General features: G+C 49.3%; 8 protein-coding genes across 8 annotated transcripts; 4 read left to right on the top strand and 4 right to left on the bottom strand.

Annotated features, from left to right (window-relative positions):
- Positions 1-833: 833 nt before the first annotated feature.
- ALT_8368 (cellular nucleic acid-binding protein homolog) lies at positions 834-2,019 on the bottom strand (the record flags this gene model as incomplete). Its single annotated transcript, XM_033561411.1, has 7 exons — positions 834-943; positions 997-1,299; positions 1,370-1,384; positions 1,465-1,478; positions 1,535-1,569; positions 1,660-1,679; positions 1,983-2,019. 7 exons carry the CDS (start codon positions 2,017-2,019, stop codon positions 834-836), a joined length of 534 nt encoding a protein of 177 aa, XP_033417302.1.
- A 3,389-nt stretch (positions 2,020-5,408) lies between these two features.
- ALT_8369 (SAE2 C-terminal domain-containing protein) lies at positions 5,409-7,634 on the top strand (the record flags this gene model as incomplete). The annotated part of the gene is made up of 1 exon (XM_033561410.1): positions 5,409-7,634. One exon carries the CDS (start codon positions 5,409-5,411, stop codon positions 7,632-7,634), a length of 2,226 nt encoding a protein of 741 aa, XP_033417301.1.
- Positions 7,635-7,752: 118 nt separating this feature from the next.
- On the top strand, positions 7,753-9,536 carry ALT_8370 (peroxisomal membrane protein PEX16; the record flags this gene model as incomplete). The annotated part of the gene is made up of 3 exons (XM_089600412.1): positions 7,753-7,893; positions 8,671-9,353; positions 9,413-9,536. 3 exons carry the CDS (start codon positions 7,753-7,755, stop codon positions 9,534-9,536), a joined length of 948 nt encoding a protein of 315 aa, XP_089455305.1.
- A 360-nt stretch (positions 9,537-9,896) lies between these two features.
- Positions 9,897-10,988, bottom strand: ALT_8371 (ribonuclease H2 catalytic subunit RNH201; the record flags this gene model as incomplete). Its single annotated transcript, XM_033561408.2, has 1 exon — positions 9,897-10,988. The coding sequence occupies one exon, from the start codon at positions 10,986-10,988 to the stop codon at positions 9,897-9,899; it is 1,092 nt and encodes a 363-aa protein (XP_033417299.2).
- Positions 10,989-11,425: 437 nt separating this feature from the next.
- Positions 11,426-13,646, top strand: ALT_8372 (Cupin domain protein; the record flags this gene model as incomplete). Its single annotated transcript, XM_089600413.1, has 5 exons — positions 11,426-11,490; positions 11,571-11,716; positions 11,777-12,997; positions 13,083-13,331; positions 13,405-13,646. The coding sequence occupies 5 exons, from the start codon at positions 11,426-11,428 to the stop codon at positions 13,644-13,646; spliced, it is 1,923 nt and encodes a 640-aa protein (XP_089455306.1).
- A 441-nt stretch (positions 13,647-14,087) lies between these two features.
- Positions 14,088-15,346, bottom strand: ALT_8373 (tubulin-folding cofactor B; the record flags this gene model as incomplete). The annotated part of the gene is made up of 3 exons (XM_033561406.1): positions 14,088-14,422; positions 14,524-14,743; positions 15,077-15,346. The coding sequence occupies 3 exons, from the start codon at positions 15,344-15,346 to the stop codon at positions 14,088-14,090; spliced, it is 825 nt and encodes a 274-aa protein (XP_033417297.1).
- A 1,347-nt stretch (positions 15,347-16,693) lies between these two features.
- ALT_8374 (tRNA (carboxymethyluridine(34)-5-O)-methyltransferase) lies at positions 16,694-17,658 on the top strand (the record flags this gene model as incomplete). Its single annotated transcript, XM_033561405.1, has 3 exons — positions 16,694-16,816; positions 16,878-17,002; positions 17,175-17,658. 3 exons carry the CDS (start codon positions 16,694-16,696, stop codon positions 17,656-17,658), a joined length of 732 nt encoding a protein of 243 aa, XP_033417296.1.
- Positions 17,659-18,016: 358 nt separating this feature from the next.
- ALT_8375 (MYB DNA-binding domain protein) lies at positions 18,017-18,992 on the bottom strand (the record flags this gene model as incomplete). Its single annotated transcript, XM_033561404.1, has 2 exons — positions 18,017-18,419; positions 18,526-18,992. 2 exons carry the CDS (start codon positions 18,990-18,992, stop codon positions 18,017-18,019), a joined length of 870 nt encoding a protein of 289 aa, XP_033417295.1.
- Positions 18,993-20,093: the final 1,101 nt, after the last annotated feature.

Consider the following 20,093-nt stretch of genomic DNA (forward strand, 5'->3'; position numbering starts at 1 on the left):
ATTCGAATTTTTGACAATCACTGCTGGCATCCACATTAGATAGTAGTTGGGACATTTTCTACTGCACACCATCGGACATGCTTGGTCATGGACAAGTCCAAGACCCTGTTGCATCGTTTGGGTATATGCATGTTGCCTCTTGGTATTCATGAAGCTACTTGCTGGGACAGGAATCATGACACATCCCAAAGACCATAGCTCAAACATGAAGTTTTGAATGTACTATATAGCTGGTTATATAGCTGGTCATTGCCACGACTGGGCACTCCCGTCTTCAGCCTTTTGACATTCACGACTTATAAAAGCATGCACTAGCTAAATGACTCTCTCTACAGCCCAATCAGCACCTATTCCGACTCTATTTGAATTTGGTTATGAAGATCAGTCGTGGATCTTACTACTCACGTGGATGGAGGGTTCTGATAGAGGAGAGACATTGAGAGGTTTGAAATCGTGAAAGATTGCTTTTGTAAGCTACAAAGCTATGGGTATTTCCTTGATCTTCTGCATCACACCAACGAGTTCATCACACTTTGTCCACGTGCAACCTGTCCTTGTTCATTTCTTAAGCCGACGTCTCCCTGCTTGTGACCGAGGGATAAAAACCGATAGAGCGATTCGGCGCAGGTGACCATTAACTCGACATAATGCCGGCCGAAGGTCGGGAAAGACGGAGAAGCCGGCAACCATATTGGTGAGCGAGGTCGCAACCTCACCATAGAGGGAGGCTTCGCACCACCCGAGATTCTCGGACGGGCCAGGATGATATCTTCGATTAATGATTCTGTGTGTACTAACGCGATACCGAAGACAGATGACCCGAGATGTCTGAACTAGTTAGGGCAAGCGGCCTGGACGTGTCCAGGTTGCTTGCACTTGTAGCAAACTCTTTCACCCTTCGCTTCAGTGGGGCAGTCGCGGGATACATGTCCGACATCTCCACCTACGATCATTGTTACTCAACAAGTGCGAGACGAAGATGGACGAGAGACTCACAATTGTAGCACTTCTGACCATGAGTGCAATCGCGGGCCATGTGGCCAAAGCCACCACACGAGTAGCAAGTTTGCTGGCGACCACCGTATCCTCCGTGACCGAAACCGCCTCCATAGTTGCCACCCTGGGAGCAATTGCGTGCGATATGGCCGACTTGGCCGCATTTGTAGCATTCTTGGCCGCCGCTAGGAGCACCATTGTAGTTATCGCCCGAACCAGCCTGGGAACACTCGCGAGAAATGTGTCCAGCAACACCGCAGCGGTAGCACGACTTCTCCTTGGGAGCTACTGTACACTCGCGGCCTAATGGAAGGAAGTGCCATTGGTCAACCAATTATCCATCAATTTAGATGGCATATTAAGATGAACTTACTGACATGGCCCTGGCCTATTGTTGCTCGATGTCATTAGAAATGTCTTTGCCCAAACATAAAAGGCTGGAAGGTTCAGGCAGGAGTAATGACATACCACCACAGTTATAGCTGGCAAAAGAAGTATTAGACCTTGTCTGTTTTCTGACGGGGGAGGAGGGTCGTACCAAGTAGGAGTTCCCTTCTTAGGACAATCGCGAGCCTAACAGGATGAGTCTCTCTTCTTCATTATAGTTGCTGAAAGGGCCAAGATGGCAAATCCATGTCGTTGGTGAATTGGGCGAATTCTTACCTGATGCGAGGCATCGCCGCCTATGAAGTACAGTCGTTAGTCTATCATACTTCTCAAAGGTCCATTTTTCAGAGGAACAGATGGCCAAGATTTCAAAACAGCGCACTATAGCGAGACGCAAGAAAAGAACACGGGCGAGGAGACAATAAATATGTCAGTAGAAGGCTGGCGCGACCAGCGACTTCTTTGGATACATTGGAGCCGATTGATGCAAACAGCACAGTAATAAGGAAGCATGGACAATGAGATAGATTTGGGTGAGAGCGCAGTACGCACAAATTGACAATCGCAGAGATTTTCTTGTCAAATTTGCAAGGACTCACAGTTGAAGCATCCACGACCTCCAGCTTGATATTCCATTTTTGATGATATGTGGGCGAAGATAAGAAAGTGAGTTTATTGTATTGCTTTTCTTTTTTCTTTTTCGGAAAAGAGATTGAGAGAGGTTGACAAAAGATTGATTTATTCTGCTTCGCAGGGAATAAAAAAAAAAATTCAATAGTAATAGTGGTAGCAAAGAGATATGCTAGCTGCCTGCGGGGTGGAAAAGAGTGCTTCCCGTGCGTGGTTCCTGGCTAGAATTTTAACTGGGAGTCAACTTCGCTAGAAGACCCCACAGTGCACGATGGCTCCTCTCAAATCTAAATGGCAGGAACTTCGTGAAGAATCAGAAGGAGGTATATCAATAATGCTCGAGCAACCATGTGATAAAATGGACCAGGGCAGGCAAGCCACGGCAGCCGAGCCGTGGGTTTTTCTTTTGACAAGGTAAGTCGCGCGGACAACGCTTCCTCGACGAGGTCGAAGTTTTGGAGGATATTGTCAAGGAAGTTTCCATGCGAGGGGCACGATGGTGAAGCAAAATATATTGAGTGGAAAGCCCCTGATACTGGACTGTGCTTGAGACAAGGTCGAGGCATTGCGGGCCGGCGATGGCATGAGAGCACCATTCTGGAGCAATTCCCGGTTCTGAATGAGTAGCAGTGTGACTGATCCTTCTGCTTCAATACTCATCTTGATGCATTTTGTATATCCAGAGAGTTCTTCAAATCAGCACAAATAATCGGGCTAGCTGTCTTCATTATTGCAAGAACCCACAACATGCCATTCGCAGAGTCGAAGATCGGTACGTGCAGTCTTCAAAGCTGACCCTACAAGGAGCGAGGGGATGAGGCGAGCAATTGATGTGTATATATTGTCATCTGTGTATACAGATTGAGGATGGGAAATTGAGATGAGAGAGATTGAGCACAGTAGCTGTGTGATTTTTTTTTTCTTCCACAATAAGGACCCCTGTGGAATATAACATATGCCTTTAATGATGCCTACAAGGTCCTCAACCTGTTGAATGCTCCGCCATGACAGCAGACCAGCTCTGCGTTACTCTCCTCGTACAATGTCATAAGAATGTCTGAAGAAACTTGCATTTGAGAAGAAGCCCTTTTTGAAAGGCCATTTTCAAATAAAATCCCTGTGCTGAGTCCCTTTGTTTACCAAGGATGCCTGACTTGGCTGATCATTTAACATTGCCCAAACATCTCATGTGAAATCATACATTTCTATCAGGTGTGTCCCAGTTTCCTTTAAACTGGAAAGAAGCAGACGCTCATCATCAAACCCAACACAATCTCCCATCCGAGCGTATTCCCGGGACATCTGCCCAGAGGCCAATTGTGGCCCGCAAAGCTGGCAAGCAAGAAACCCTGCTAGGAGGGGCCCGCCCTCATGAATCTTGCATGGCTTATTCTCAGGATTGACCTGGATGCTGTTCCCCCCCCTGGCTGCCTTCGAAGACCCAAGTGACGGAAGCAGACTCTCAAGTTCCCACACTCTAATTTCGTCGCCACGAGAGCTCACGGAAATCGCCTTTCCGCGGTCGCTCACTTGCACTGCAGATACTGACGAAGTATGACCCCAGAGCCTCTGACCTCCCTTGACGAAAACTTTTGCACCAGTGGAAACGACAAGATACACTGTCAATGTGTTGTCTGCATGCGACGTCAAGAGATACGGGTGGGAATAGGAAATGGAGGTTGGCGGTTCTTGGTGCAATATGGACGGCTCTGTCAGTTCCACCTGAGACTCCCCGCTTGATGGTTCGGATTGAAAAGACGAAGAATATCTCCTCCTCGAACGAGTAAGAGGATGCAGTGGCATTGCTCCATACTGAGCGTTAACGGTGGTTGCAAGTCGAGAACCAATCTGCTCGCCATTCTTGCCAAAATGCAGTTCTTGAATCCCCAATGACCAGCCACAGCCAATATGGAAAAAGCTGTAAACAATAGATGCAATGATTTCCGAATGCGCCAATCGGATTGACAAGGACATCGGGGATAAAATACTGTCTGCCTTGAGAGATGCGAGTAGTTTCACATCTTCCCCTGAGGATTGTTTGCTCGTATTCGCTGCATTGGATCTCGTTGAATGCTCGGGTTCCGCTAGAAACATCTCATACAGTGATAAAACCTTGTACTCTGAGACCATTAGTAGGTAAGAATTCGATGTGGCCATTGCGGTGATTGCTCCATCAGCAAAAGCGGCATGGAAAGAGCGTAATCTCAGACATAACGACAGAGTATCCATATCGTAGACGCCGAAACGGCCGTCTGCAAATCCCACTGTTACTTTGATAAGATTCTGCGGTAGGCAGCGGCTCACCGCTAACGCCGTAGGGAATGCTGAGGTTTCTGATTCGGACTGCACAAGGGGAAGTCTAGCAGAGCATGATATTTGATTGCTAGCACGCCAACACCTCAGCCCATGTTCGGAGTCTGCTGTGAAGACAAAGCCCGCGCAGAACTTGATCAGCATTGGGGAACGCGCGGGTTGTGGAAGTTCGACTTCAGTTACTTGACAGATTCCCTTGGACCAATTATGCCTAAGGCGATACTGTCTCTTCCAATTCGTCACCTTTCCCTCCTCAGCTAAATGAGCATGGCCCAACCATGTTGAAACATGTGGCGAGTACGTTGCCCTTGATGAAGAAAGGGTAGCATGTCGAATATTCGCCACTCGGCGTGCTCGAGGTCGAACCCACCGCGAGTAATATTGCCTTTTCCAAAGCTCTGAGTCCCCAGCAAGTGCATGGAAACGACGAGACACCCTAAAAAAGGGCGTTAGCCAAGCTCCGGAACACTGAAAAAAGCCGATCGAGAGAGTACAGAGACAAGAGCAAACCTTTGGCATATTAATAACGACGGTATGGGTAGAAAGGACAAGATCTGGAGCAGCAGCTCGTCGCTCAATGCGGACAGGCGATCTTGACTATCTACCGGAGTTATGCGGGGTCGCTTGGGCTGCCGGTGATCCGTATTGGAGCTGTCGAGATATCTCTTGGACATTATGTGTGCTAATCCTCAAGACGTACAAGTGATACCGGATGGAAGCAACCAGGTCCAAAGACGCACGTCATCATTTTGATGAAATTAAGGCGTGGTGAGGCAGCTTGTGAGACCATGATGAGCTTTGATACGTCAAAGGAACAATTGCCCGCTTATCTAAGTGATTTCAGCAATGATAAGGTAAAAAATAAAACAGGTATGTAACGATACCTTACATGTTCGCTTACGTTGCCCGTCAGCCAACTTAATAGGCTGCGTACCTTAAGGTAGATACCGAGGATGGCTATTACGGGAATAGTACGGAGTATCGCAACGCGTCATTCGCGATTCAAGCGATAATTAAATATAGTACCTAGGTAGTCTCAGGGACGTGATGGGCGGCTTACCTGCAACCTGCGACCGGCCCTCATGGAGGTTTTAAAACAGCTACATGTCTCTGTCTCTCAAAATTTTAATAAACTTTTCGATGAAGCCTATAAATCCTTACACACGGAACTCACGCGTCGTGACGAGTACGGCAAGGAGCTAGACGAGAAGCTAGCAGGTACAGACAGAAACAATGATTCCACAGAGGTTCTGAAGCTCAACCGCGAGATTTCCCTCTTAAGAGAGGAAATCCGTCGAAATGATGTGGGCCTGGAGGACATTGAGGGACTGGAAAAATTGGTCCGATTAAAGGACGTCTATTCACCAGAACACCTCCTGTGGGTATTTGAGACTGGCCAGCAGGAAGATGGACGCTTCACAGCGGACAAAATGAAGGCCGTCTGGGATCAATATCTGGGGCTTTATAAGGATTTCCAGACACTGATTGATGCGTCCAAAGATCTCAAGGCAAAGATTAAACGACATAAAAGAAAATTACAGTACTGGGGTGCTCATCTTAACAAAGAAGAATTCACGCTTGTACTTGAAGGCCGTGCAGTCAAATTCAAACAAGTCCCGGGAAATACTAGAGATGATATGACACGTACCCCCTCAAAAAATTCGCCCCTGTGTCCCACTGATTTGCCGGCGAAGGTTGGAGGTGCTTCTGCACAGATACATTTGACTCCAACGTCCGACTTGACTGCATCCAGACACAACGCACAAGGCAATGGCGGATTGCCGCCTGCTGCTTCCATGGAGCCATTGTCAACCCAGTCAGAAAGTTCAATCGACAGCGACGGAACCGCTTCAACTCCTCGACCTCCCGAATCTTCGACCGAATCGAAAGCTGGGGCATTGAAAAGAAAGCGTGATCCAGTTCCAGACCATGCTTCGACTAAGCGCGGCCTCCATGGCACTCGGACGAACGACCAGTTGGCCCAGCCCGTTCTGATAAAGAGCGAGAGCATGTCCTCTAGCCCCATACGAGTTCACCTTGAACATAATGTAGCTGGAACTCAGGACTTGGACGAAGTTGGCAGCGCAGTCGAGACGCCGAGGAAAAGAAAATCCTATCATCTGGACCGCCAGTCCCATGAGCTTCCATCAGACACTATCAAGTCTCCTTTGCCCCGCAATCCAACGGCTCTACGGTTGAATCGCCATCAGATGGAGCCGACCCAGCTGGCTCCCAAGCGGCCTACAGTGCTTCAACCTGTGGACACTAATTTGCCAAGCGCAAATGGCCCTAAGATATGGTCGGAGCTAAAGCAATCGAATAAGTCAGAGAGACGTAGGAGGTACGCCTTAGACTCGGTAGCAGAAGATGGTGATGAAAGTTTGAGGCTCGTCCCAAGGAGAGGCCAAGTGAAGCAGGCATCCCGTGTCCAGTTGACACAGGCAAGCACGAGCATGGATGACGTACTGATACACCAGCGGCTGGACGATCTCCTGGAACGGCCTTCGCGACCCCGACATCCATTGCACATACAGAAGAAGAATGGAAACATTGCTGATATCGGGCCCGACCAACGGGACATTTCCCGTAACCCATGTACACAAGCCTCGGGGGGTGTCAAGGAAGCCTCAGAATCCAGTGAGCCAACCGAATCCGCCATTGGTAGGCCTTCCATATCCGTTGGGGACCGGGGAAAGCCAGAAGCCTCTCCGCAGGAAGGTTCGCGCTCGCATTCGTTCAAAGTTCCTGGTACGGTTGCTGTACACTCGGAAGACGAACCTTTCCGAGCTCGACCGCTCCACCGACTCGGTCTTAGACATTTTAAGATTAACCCGAACGCTAACCAAGGGCTGGACTTCGCGTATGGCACAGTTGTTCGCAGAAAGGATGAACGCAAGTGTATCAGTGGCTGCACGCGCCCGGGTTGCTGCCGAGAGAAATTCCATGCTATGGCGCGTCTTGGTGGCCCGCCAACCACTACAGACGGCTCAAACTATGGAGAAGAAGAGCAGAAAATGTTGGAGGACTACCTCGGTGAAGAGAAACATCTACTCGACCAGCTGAGCGCCGAAGAACGTCAGAGCCTCCTCCATGAGGCCAGAGCGAGGCGCATGGCCAACCTCTACAGTAAACATAGGCATGACCATCAGCGTCCCAGCACGCCTCCAGGATTTTGGCGAACGGACATGCCTGACACACAAGAACTGGAACATGATCGCGAAGTAGCGAACAATCTCGAGAGGGAAAAAGTGAAGGAGCGGTATCGAGAAGCAATGCGTGGTGGAATGTGGAAATTCGCTGATGAATGACCTTGAAATGTGCATAACTGTAGATATTGGAAATATAACGGCATAGCCCAATGTTTAGGTTTAGTATCCCAAGTAAGCAAACTGCTTCAACAATGACTATCCTTTAAAGTAGCCCAACATGTCTGGCCTCGCATTCGGCTTTGTTGCTCTTCTCCAGTCATGTGCATGGTGCTCAAACCTCATTGACAGCGTTGCCGTGACTGGCAAATTCACAAGCAATACCGGTATTCCTGCTCAGTTCCCTATACCTTTGAATAAGGTATGTGTCGGTCATAATGTAATGTAAATGTAAAGTGTAACGGTAATAATAATGATATCCGTGCGGACTGCGAAGTACCCCCTTATGGAAGCTTACCTCGGCACCATCTTGTACTTGGGTAAAAGCCGGACACGTGCCGCAGTGCTGCGTACCCCAGACTCGACTCCTGCAACCATCCAGCGAAGCGATCTCGGTCTCAGCCTAATGACTCTCTTTTCGCAGCCTCGAAACCAATTGTTTTTGCAAAAAGTGATATTCTTGTAGCTTGCTCGGCACTTCCCGAGCTCTTTTCAACGGAGATGAATTCAGACTGGAAGAGTCATAGTCCGGTATCTGCGACATTGTTGCAGCCATCTAAATGGCTTACTCTGTATGAAGACTTTGTGACGAAGAATGCTAGCTCCGTGGGCCAAGTCGAGTCTGCATTGAGATCTCTCACATATATTATTCCTGGTGAGGACCGCACTGAAGCGCCCCTCGAGCGCCTTCTCATCGACTGCGGATGGAAGCTAATCTAGCTCTAGGGCGGTATCGAGACTCCGATATATCATCAGAATGTGGTCTGTATACAATCGAAACATCTTAGCAGATATCCATGTACTCACAAGTCTTCCTCTTTGAGCAGTCCATTCTGGCGTTCAGCTCCTTTCGCTCTATCATGATAGCCTCGTCTCCCGGGTCGTTGCGAGACTTCCTTTAACAGTTCCGCGGCCGGCACCAACACCTCATTCTCGGTATACAAAATATTGGATATCTCATTCGGCTCTTTATCATCAGGTGGCTCTTACGCTTCAGATGGTACGATACACCGAATTACTGTGGGAGATGATCGCGCGACGTCGAGGTGAAAAAGTACGCTGGCGCGTCGTTGTTCTCATCGAAATCATCAAAGCGACATGTCGCCTGCTTCTACTGCGCCTCACCAATTCTAGGCCGCTGGTCAGTCCACCGTTACCTGAGCGCGAGGTAGATCCTAGGTCTACGGAGGAAGAAGAGAGTGATTGGAATGGGATGCAGACACCCGTCAGTGAGCGGTCCGCGGACTTGAGCTGGACTATGCCGCGCACTGGATTATCGCTTCCTTCTCTACCCGATGCCAACGACATTTCCAACTTCCTCATATCCAAAGTCTTAACAGCCGACGATATCAAGCCGCCGAAGGCGCTTTTGCACCGTGTCAGTGGTCAGGGCCAATTAGCAGAAGTGTTATACATCCTGCGGCCGGTCATCTATGCACTAGCGCTACAAAGATGGCGGCGTGACAAAAGAAGCTGGAGGCCCTGGTTGATCGGCTTTGCTATGGAGTATGGTTGTCGCCAACTTGCCAAGTCCGATTTCCGCGAGCGGGTGGCAGGAGGCCTTCGTGGCCTCACAGGGCTTGAACGCGAGGAACTGAGAAAGCGAGGCTGGGCCATGGGCTGGTGGCTTCTGCGCGGTGCATTCTATGAGAACATTACCAAGTATGCAATCCCTGGCCTTTCATTTGAGGTGAAGGGAACGACGAGCTGACACTGATTAGGTCGTGGCTAAAGGGGTTGACCGGCAAGATGAAAGGTAAACCACTGCTTGATTTGGTGGGGAGCGTCATCGAAGACTATGAATACTTATGGGAGAACTTCTATTTCTCTACTGCAACGCTGTGAAGATTCAATCTTCCATTGCGTAACCCGCCTTTTACCTCGTGCTTGCCGCCCTTAGATCGGTTTCCAGTTGTGTCTCAAAAGGCCATGCAGGTCCATGATCTACGGGATGAATGGCTGCTTGTGTAATCTTACTGTTCATCTGAATCGCGATGATTATTCGGCGTTTTGGAAAGTCTCATTTGATGTTTGATGTGTGCTTCACAAGGAGTTTCAAGGAGATACCCATGGGACATTTGTGGTCACTACTGGCATTTTTGTTCTTTGTAAATTGCCTCGACATGTTTAGAATCTGATTCAATTGGGGTATCATAACATTCACCATTCTTTCCTATTGAAGCTAAATGGATGGGCGGGTCCTTTTCAAATCACCTCGGTTGATCGGCGACCAAACCATTCCCGCAACTCATCCTGCTCAGTTCTCTTTGCATTTGTTGTGGTGGTAAGCAGAAAGTCTTTGATCGGTGCAATGCCCTCCTCTTCGACCGGCCAATCGACTCTGGTTCCTCCCTTTAGCTCAAGTATATCTTTTGCAGTCCCCCAGCTAAATCGGCACTCGTTGCCCCATCCGAAAATTGGGTCCATATGGTTTCTGAGCCAGCTGACGCACTTGGAATCCGAAGGATACCCGCTTCCCCAGCTGTCTGTGGCCACCCCCAGCGATGGCGCTTCAGGTCGTTGAAGTCCGTATACGGCTTCGTGACAGAACTCCAGTGCCACGTCTCTCGTGACTTTGGCGACCACACTTGCAGCGCTTACGCAAGGGTATAGAGAGTCGGCTTTCTTCGCGACTGTAATCTTCAATGTAGGGAAAATACGCTCCAGTTTCTGTTGATAGGTTGCTGGATTCCCGATTGTGTCAATGTAGACCTCTCTAATGTCTACTCTGCGCTCCTCCACAATGCCGCGTATTATTTCAACAGTGGCATCCATCGCCTGTGCGTTCAAGTTATACGCACCAGATGCAGGCCGCATCATGCCTGCGGAGATGTCTCGCGCAGATAAGACTTTGGTCGCCCACCCACACGATGCATGGAGAGGATTTCCAGCCGTGCAGAGCAGCCGCATCAAGTTCGCGCGCACACCGGGAGTGAGAACTTTACTATCGTTGAAGCTATAGTCGCGAGCCAGGAGGGAGTGGTGGAGAGTATGCGGAATATAAAAGGCACTGTAAACCATGGGACCCAAAACTGGTCCACGTCCCGCTTCGTCGACACCCAGTACAAGATAGCTTGGTGACGGGGATGCGGATGGCGTGGAAGAATCCGCTGTGATTGTGTGATTGCCGCCAGTAACCTGCGGAGACCCTTCTGTACTGGCGGGAGTAAATGAAGAATAGTAAGCGTAGGACTCTCCAGACAGCAGTCGAGCGCGATCTATACTGGGAGGGATGAAGGAGCCCGCGGAGGTAGATGCATCTGGAGCATCGGTGACACTCAGGCCGCATCCTTCCATATTCGCAGCAGGGCCGAAGTCTAGGAGAAGAAATAAGCTCAAGAAGAGGGAGATTTGGATTAATTCATCAGCAAATGTTGGAAGACACTCACATGCTTGTATGGCCTGTCGACTGCACTTTGGGAGTTTTGGACGCGTCAAGAACCGTTCCGGACTAGCGGCACTTCCGCGCGTTGTTCGCCGCCCATCATGAATTCCAATGCAATTCCCCTCCCAAGTAGCCATCATCTTTACTCTTGCTCGACGCTTGAATTCCCCTCTCTCAACATCCTATTAGTGCACGAGGCACAGGGTGTTCCCCTGCATGAGATACATCGTCCTACTCGCAAAGCTTCACGGCACAGAGATTCTGGCATCGGACGCTGCTGGCCCCGTGCATCGCCCCAATAATTCGGTGAAACTGTTTCCCGCACCACTACTCCTAAACCTCCGCAACAATGGCTCCTCGCGGGCCTGCGAAAACTCGCGACTATGACTATTCTAACGTCGGTAAAGCTGGGAGGTAAGTAATGCAGGGGCATGTCTCCTTAGGAATCCTCCGTCATTTCGGCAAGGGAACCCTGACCATGGCACGGCATGTAGACGAACGGGAGTTACCTTAAAAGAAGGCAAGCGCGACGAGCATGGAATGGAGGAGATAGATGGGATTTTCTCGTCTCCCGAAAAGTCACCCGAAGCATATGGCAACAACACTACGATTGGGTCCGATGGAATGTCCATGGATGAAGGTGTGTGATTCACTTCTTCCGATTTGCCCACGACCATACTGATCTTGTGCCTGGTCACAGGCAACGGGCTTGGGCCCGCTGACTTCTTGAGTGGAACGAACGGGGGGCGCGCATCCTTCCTCCCGCCGCCGGTTGCGCGATCTCCCATGAAATCCGGCTTGAGTGGATCACCGCGGCGAACTCCCGGCTTGCGATCTTCTCCAAGTCCGCAACGTGACATTCTCTCTTCCAGTCCATCAGATGGTAAGGGGCTTGGGAGTGCTAAAGGGGAAGCTCGGCGTGATGTGTCCCCTCTTACCAACCGTTCCATCAATGCGCCCTCCCTAAACCATGTCAATGGCCTGCGAAATAATAAAGGTATCAACAAGACGGCAGGAACCACGGTCACAGTTGACTTCTCAGACAGTGACGCTAATAGTCAAATGAACGGAGACGAAAATGCGAACGCGTTTGAGCAGATGCGAAACGATTACGACAACAGTTTCAACGCTGGCGACGACTCTTTCGCGGAAGATCAACAGGATGAGTCTGAGCGCGTTGATCGCGTCGATATGGATATTTCGTCGTACACAGCTGCCTGTTCGCGCAAAACAGAGCGATCAAGAGTCGTCTCCAAGCCTAAGAAACTTGCACAATCTGAGAAAACTCGGGCCCAAGAAGTCACGCAGCAAAATGAGACGAGCGAGCAAGGGAATGTACAGAAACGAAAGCGCCCTGGGAGACCCCCAAAATCGCAAAGGATGAACAATGATGAGGATGATGCCGTGGGACAACGACCTTCCAAGAAATCAAAGACTGCCAGTCAGACTGGACGGGGGTTGAAGAGCTCCGGAAATCCAGAGTTAGACAAAGTTGTGGAAAATCATGTCAATCGTACCGGGCCTCTAAAGGGTCGGAGCCTATACATACTGAAGCGGGAAATACCCACTGATGGCAGCGCAACCCACACTCGATCGGGGCGAGTTTCTGTTAGACCGCTTGCCTACTGGAAAAATGAGAGGTGCGTTTATGGAGACGGCGAGGCCGCCGAAGGCCAGCGCTATCCGCTTTCGACTATCAAAGAGATCATCCGAACAGAGGAACTGGAACCGGAGAAGAGGAAAGTCAGTAAACGGCGGTCATCCAAGAAATCCAAGTCGCGGAAGAGTCGAGACGATGATTCGGACAATGAAGACGACGATTACGTCGATCCGTGGGAGAAAGAAGGCGGCGTCTTGCATGGTTACGTTAGGAAATGGGATCCAGATACCCAAGCCGGTTCCATCGATGAGGAGGTTCTCGGTAAGTACTTTTGAATGTTTGCCTTATTCTCTGGTTGCCTGGCTATTGAATCACACCAAAGTACGCTGACCCAGGGTAATTGTAGATATCGCCTATGCTCCGTCGGGTATCGAGACGAGAGATGTCAAAGACTCTACCTTCCGCTTTGCTAAGCTGCTGAGCTCCCCGTTCATCGGCTCTGGAATCGTCGAACTGCCCCCAGGGGGTGTAAAGAAACCCAAGAACTCAAAGAAGATGCACATGGTCTTCTACGTGTGTCACGGACGGGTCCAGGTAGATATATCTGGCGTTCAATTCAGCGCCGGAAAGGGCTGTGTATTTCAAGTGCCAAGAGGTAAGGGAGTCTCTTCAGGACGTGCTCGCCTTGTGTCTAGCTCCTTTGCATTTCCATTGCGCATGCTGATTAGCATTTTCCTCGGTTGCAGGGAATTATTACAGCTTTGCGAACACGCATGGGAAGGATGCTCGGCTCTTCTTTACGCAAGGCTGTGTTCCGGTGGAGAATGACCAGTCCAGCCCCGGATCAGCTTCCAAGCCAGCTGTCTCAACTGAAGACGAGTCAACAATTCAAAGGGGTCGCCCAAACGGTACCGGTAAAGGCAGGCCGAAAGGCAAGCAAAAGGCAGGAAGTGGGTCTAAAGCTTCATGATCCTTTTCTTTCCCTTGGTTTCGGTCACTCCTGTTGGGGTAGGACCGACTGCGAAGCGTGTTCGCAGTGCACTTTCCTACTTCCTCCTTTTTTCGCCGTTGAGATGCTGTAGAAGCTTTCATCCATATTGGGTATTTGTATTCATTTCGTGCCTTTGGCCCTTTTCAGTGTAGCGATTCACCAGCATGGGGTACTGGAACGACGGTGTTCGGGGTTTCTCCATGACATTTTTCCCCCTTTCCTTCTCAGTTCATCTCTTATATTTGCCGGCGAACGAGCACAACGATTGCGAGCGGGAGCTTGGTATAACTGGATTTATTGTCTTGAATAGAAACTTATTGTGCCAGACCGATGCTAGCCTTTCCATTTCCATTTTCTTCTCTGTTTCTGTGATTCTCTTCCTGCTGGACTACTTGGTCAGCGGAGATAAGGAGAGTATTTTCATATTTCCTCCATTTCATCCTCCAGGTCATCAAACAAATCTAATGGGGGAAAGTCTCCGACTTCCACCTTTTCGGGCTTCACAAAGACGCCCGTATTGTTGGGACAAGTAAAATATCGTCTGCCACCTACGCAACCGTCGTTCTTTCCGGTAGGCTCGTCGAGTTCAATTCCTACCCAGATAGGCTGGGGACCAGAGTCGGAAGTTTCTTGAGATGTGACGTCCACTCCAGGGAAAGGTATCGTAGGCACAGGCCCAACATAGCGTATTGTACCTCGCCTAACGTGTGGAGGGGATGACGGAAGGATAATAGCACGTCGGGAGACGGCGATGCCTGTCATCCCTCGATCAGTAAATGATCTGAATAATCTTCTTTATGACCAGGTAATGCCGAGCCGTCGCTCAACCCTGCGTCGCCATTTTTTTATGACTTACCCCGAACGCGAATATCCTCGGTATCTTTCTCTGCCTGCTTTTGCATCGACTCCTTCGGTGACAGAGCATTGGGGTCGAATCTGCCGAGTTTCTGGTTTTTTTTCCAGGCTAGAACGGAGTTTGGAAGTGACTCATACGTGGCTGAGGGGAGGACATATTTCTCCACAGAGGACAAATCGTTGAAATTAGGCCGTGCGGCTTGAGGGCGAGTATCGTGAACCTATGAAATGGTGCTATTGTTCAGCAAATATCAATAGAATGTGCAGGTCCGTTGCTTGCTTTGAGGAAATAGCGAGTCATCGCTGTCAGGCATCCAGACAGCTCACTGCCACTTGAGACTGATTCCATGGTGTTGCATCCATCTGGAGCTGGCTGGTATCAAAATCCGCAGGAAAGACAAACAAGGCAAGTAGCATTGAGCTGTAGTGGTCAAATACCTGACGGACCGACCATCCAAGATGAACGATGAATAACCAGGACCGTCCGAGTCCGAGCGTACATGGGACGAAATAGTTGAATTGGGAAAGCGGAAGATGGAAAGAACGGCGCATACCTCAATCTCGCAGCCCTTCATCAGACCCCAGTTGCCGATGATACTATCATCTCCATCTACCCACTGATCAACACGCCCGGGTGCCTTCAGTAGTAGACTTTGACAGTTCGTGGGGATGCCAGTCATCGTCTCCAACTTGGATTTCAGCTGCAGGACAGTCCATGTCGGAGTGACACGACGCTCTGTCAGGAAGCGCGGTTCGGGACCAGTTGCTGTATTGGGCGTGGTGACGATGACAGAGACATCCGTCGGCGAGGGCTGGAATGCCATCACTGATGTGATTGAAGCGGATCAACTATATGGAGGTCAGCCAATGTCTGAGTTCTATATGCTTTCTACAATGAAGGGATCCCAATTGAAGTCATGATATACGCCTATCGGTCACATGGTGGCGGGCGAATTGCAGGCAACGCGAACATATAACGCCATGAGAATCATTAAGTCTGGTATGGGGAATCTTCCAGATTCTCGAGCAAGAGAAAAAGAGGGAGGTTCCTCGTAGAGCGCCAGAGATATGTGAAGATAATAAGTGGTATCGCTACACAGGAACCAGACAAGAGGCTTCAGAGCGACCAAGGTCCTGAATCCCTATAACGTACCACAGATCTTCGTTGGGGGACAAGGTGAGGACAGAGAACGACAATGGGACTTCTAGTCACTCACAAACGTTATAAATATTTCACAAGGACTACGGAATTCGCACTTCGACCTTATCGAACTGTGTCCGGTGTCTCGACATCAAATGGTGCACGAAAGGCACGTGGAGCCCGATTCCATTTCTTGGCCCTCTTAGGCGTGAGTGTGTGCCTCAGGCCACAATATGTATGGTGATGGTCGAGATTGATCGAGAACTGTCAGATGAACTGGAAGACCAGACTGACTTATCCCGAGCTCTCGTTTTTTTTGGTGGCAGATTCTTAGATAAATCCAACCATCGACTATATACGCGTTGATCACATGAGGTTGGGGCCGATGACGGTACTTCCATACGGCCTTGCTCAATGAATGACTTTACCAGCCAAGCCTCTTCAATCTATACAACAAGTACGGAGCAAGTCCATATCTGCCTGATCTACGTTGTGCTAGCTATAATTTGGCTTGGCTTGTCCAAGATAGGCAGATGAGATCTCTGGCCTCTAGTAATTCAAAAAGTTGTATATATATGATGCAGTTGCATGGATTGATGCTGCCTTAGGCACTGCGATCAATAACTGGGAAGAACTCAAATTTTAGGACTTTTGCACGCAACACTACGGAATACTACTACTAGCCTGCTACGCAAAAGATAAGGTACGTACCTTAGCTACCATCAGCCTGACAGCAGCTGCTGATTCAGAAATTCTCCGAAAGGCGCATCAGCAGCAAGGCCAGACACAACCTTAATCTTACTTGGAATGCCAGAAAATTACCGCTTGGTTTGAAATCCGAATTACCAGAACTGCACGTCTTGGCGGCACAATCTGCAGATACCTCAATTGATGATACTCTGTATTCTCTTACTATAACTGCGTACCCCTGACTGCAACGAGACAGCATAAGAAAATCCGGGACCCTCCGAATTTGCATGTGAGGGATTCTTAACCCGAGCCTGTCTCAACAAGAGAAAACCCAACCGAAATGGCATCGTCGTCTTTTCCCGATTCTACGGCGAATCTGCCCGATGAAGAGGCCTATGAAGAGAAAAACGTACATGAAGTGTATCAACAGATAGCAGAACACTTCTCCTCGACCCGTTACAAGGTGCGTAGCACGCCCTACTCGTCATCGATACATTGGTAGACTGATGCTGACCTGTCTATAGCCTTGGCCCATTGTGGAAGGCTTCCTCAAAGGATTGGCACCGGGGTCTATTGGTCTTGATGTGGGGTGCGGCAATGGCAAGTACTTGTCTGTAAATAAGGACGTTTTTATAGTCGCCTCGGATCGGTAGGTCTTTATCAGATATTCTGTTATTTGCTACTTCATGAACGTGTTTGTAGAATGCTCAGGGCGATATTCGTTCCCAATCTTGTATATATATCTGTTCATTCATTGTCACTTCTTTTCGCAATGTCTCGTCCTCTGCCACATTCAACGATCGATAGCTAACGCCAGCCAGCTCCGAGAATCTCGCCCGGATCGCCGTCAAACACCAGCCGCATTCAACTATCGTGGCGGACATCCTGAATCTGCCACATCCAGATTCGTTATTTGACTTCGCTATCTCAATTGCTGTTGTGCACCATCTGTCCACACCTGAACGAAGAATTCAGGCTATCCGCGAAATTCTCCGCACTTTGAAACCGGCCTCTAATAAATCGTCCGGAGGCAGAGTCCTGCTGTATGTTTGGGCCTTGGAACAAAAGACCAGCCGCAGGGGTTGGGACAAAGGCGACAAGCAGGACGTAATGGTTCCTTGGGTCTTGAAGCCCAAGCCTGCCCTTGGTAGCTCTGACGACGAGCCGAGGACTTTCCACCGATACTATCACCTCTATGAGGCAACAGAACTGGAACGCGACATTGAAAGAGCGGGCGGCCGTGTTCTAGATTCGGGCTATGAAAAAGACAACTGGTGGGCGATTGCGACACGATCCGATGAGTAGAGGACAGTTGTGCTTGATTGATATCACCTTGGACTTCGAGAACCAGCCTCGAAGCCTCTACCTTGCATACCTCCCCGTTTTCTGTTCATGTAAATTGCATATAACGTCCACCATATATGATGGGTGATGACAAAAGAGAATTCGTCGAGTTGACAGCCTCCTGGAAACGCTCAGTAACAGAAAGCCAGGGGATCACGGAGATCATTTCTATAAGAACTCCCCTCATAAATAGTGAGGAACACCTTCAACCTGCGCTATGCATATCATAACAACACGGAATCCAAAACAAAGGGAAAGAAACATCAGAAACAAAAAGGAAAAGGAGGAGAACGAGATCTTTCGGATCATTTCGATTCCGCTATGGCAGCGTTCGAGGCGGCAGACCATAGGGAGGTCCTAAATGCCCGCTATGGCTGCCGCTCAAGTCCAGAGGACGGCCAAACTGATAGGCATCTCGCGGTATGGGAAACGGCGGGGCTGGCGCGTACGCAGGAACACCGGCGGTAAGTTCTTCAACTGACGGAAGTTGGGGCGGAGGAATAGGACGTGATGCAGATCCTTTTCTTGGGCGAGATAACGAGGTACTGGCCCTGCGAACCCTGGTCGCTGGCGGATCTATGGCTGAACTCGATAACGAAAATGGGACTACGCCAGCCCGGCGTGCCATTTCTTGTTCCCCTAGCTGCCAATGCATAGCCTCCGCGGCTCTCCATGGGATGGCCATCTCTTCTGCTACTTTTGACCACATCTCTGCCTTGAACCTTTAGTCTCACTAGTCAGCAAGTCATCTTCGCAGCTATCATAATTATCTCCAAAATCAAATTCTCTCTGCCTGAGTAGACAGAGCCAGTCTTTTCAGAAACGCACCTCTCGTATAGCCTTGCAAGTTTGTTCTTCTTGTCCTCGTCCCACTCGCTTCGGCGCTCCAAGTAATTCTGATAGTGCAGACGGCAGCTGATAGCGCTTCGCCCCGGGAGCCGTTTACTGATGTCCTCCCACTTCATGCCACTACCCCGCAACTCTATGATGAGTGCATCTTCCTCGGGGGACCACTTCGATTGCTTCTTGGCCGGAGACTCGGCTGTATGGGCCGGCTGCAGACGCTTGGCAGGGACGGACGCTGGGGTTTTTGCGGTGAGAGGCGGCGCGGATGACAAAGGCGTCGAGGCTGGGACAGATATCGCTGGGCCAATGGAAGCTGGAGGGAGGGTCCTCGAAGGGAAGGCGGACGTAGTAGTCACCGAGGCGGCTTCCTCCTCATCTTGGGGCTTCAGAAGCAGTGAGATATCCACTTTGGCAGGAGGGTAGAAAGCCTGGTTTTGTAACGCAATCATATGCGCGACTCGCAATGTAAAGACTCAGCCTGCAATGGTTGTGGGCTATGAGCCAAAAGAATGCATATGCAATCGAGGAAAGCTTCCCTGATGACCTGGCTTACCGGCCAGATAAGGTTACCTTCGATGTGTTCGTCGATCGGTACACCCAGAAAGAGCAAAGAAGGAAGATAATCTAGGATGATATAAGAGACGAGTGATGAAGCAGAATTCCTCCCGAAACAAAGACAATTTGAGACAGACAACCGGTCTCGCAAACTTGCTTACCCTGCTAGCTCCAAAGTTCTAGCAAAGATGGGTAGATGGCACAGTCGAGCCGTGTGACGTTTGCAAGGTAAACCACCAAATAGCGCAAAAGTCGACAAGACGCAGATAACGACAATAGCAAAACACTGAGCGTAAAGGCGAAGATTTGAGAAGTGGAAAATCGTGTAGTAACCAATGAGGCCTCCTAACAGATGAAAGATTGAAAGTAGAATGTGTCAATGGTAGTACGAATCTTTATGTGACGATTGGAGTATAGTATCAGATGAGAGTCTTCACCGAATGAAGAGGGTCTGGTCAGGATAGTATAAAGAATAGAAGAGACTCGAAGTTATCGCATAAGATAATGCCAATGAGAAGATAAGAAGGGAAATCCGGGATCACGAGGGAAAGGGCAGAAGAAGAGGAAGAAAAGACAAAAAGGTCAAAAGAAAAGGAGGGAGATTCAAAAGGAAGATGAAACAGCTTGAGATGCATAGGAAGAGATCATCATCGTTGACAGCTGATCCAGCAGTTGGCAGACAGCAAATTAGAGGCTTTTGCAGCTATAGTAGTAATTTAACTAAAGTAGCTACTAGATACTACTTACTACCTTTCCTACGACACAAGAGTACAAGGAAGGTCGACCTATGAGCTTATGACCCTGCAAGTAAAACAGATTACGAGACTACCTCAGGACGGAGGCGATTAACAGGTTTCAGTGGTGAGGTGGGTTCGAGCAGGCCCCGTTGTTGTTCGTCTACCCAAGTTTGATGATGATTTAATAATAATGATTTTTATTATTATTCACCGTTAGTGTAAGGTTGTTATTATTTCTGGTTGTTTATTACCTATGTT

Source organism: Aspergillus lentulus (genome assembly GCF_001445615.1).
Source record: "Aspergillus lentulus DNA, contig: Alt16, strain: IFM 54703, whole genome shotgun sequence".
In the NCBI taxonomy this organism is placed as follows: Eukaryota; Fungi; Ascomycota; class Eurotiomycetes; order Eurotiales; family Aspergillaceae; genus Aspergillus; species Aspergillus lentulus.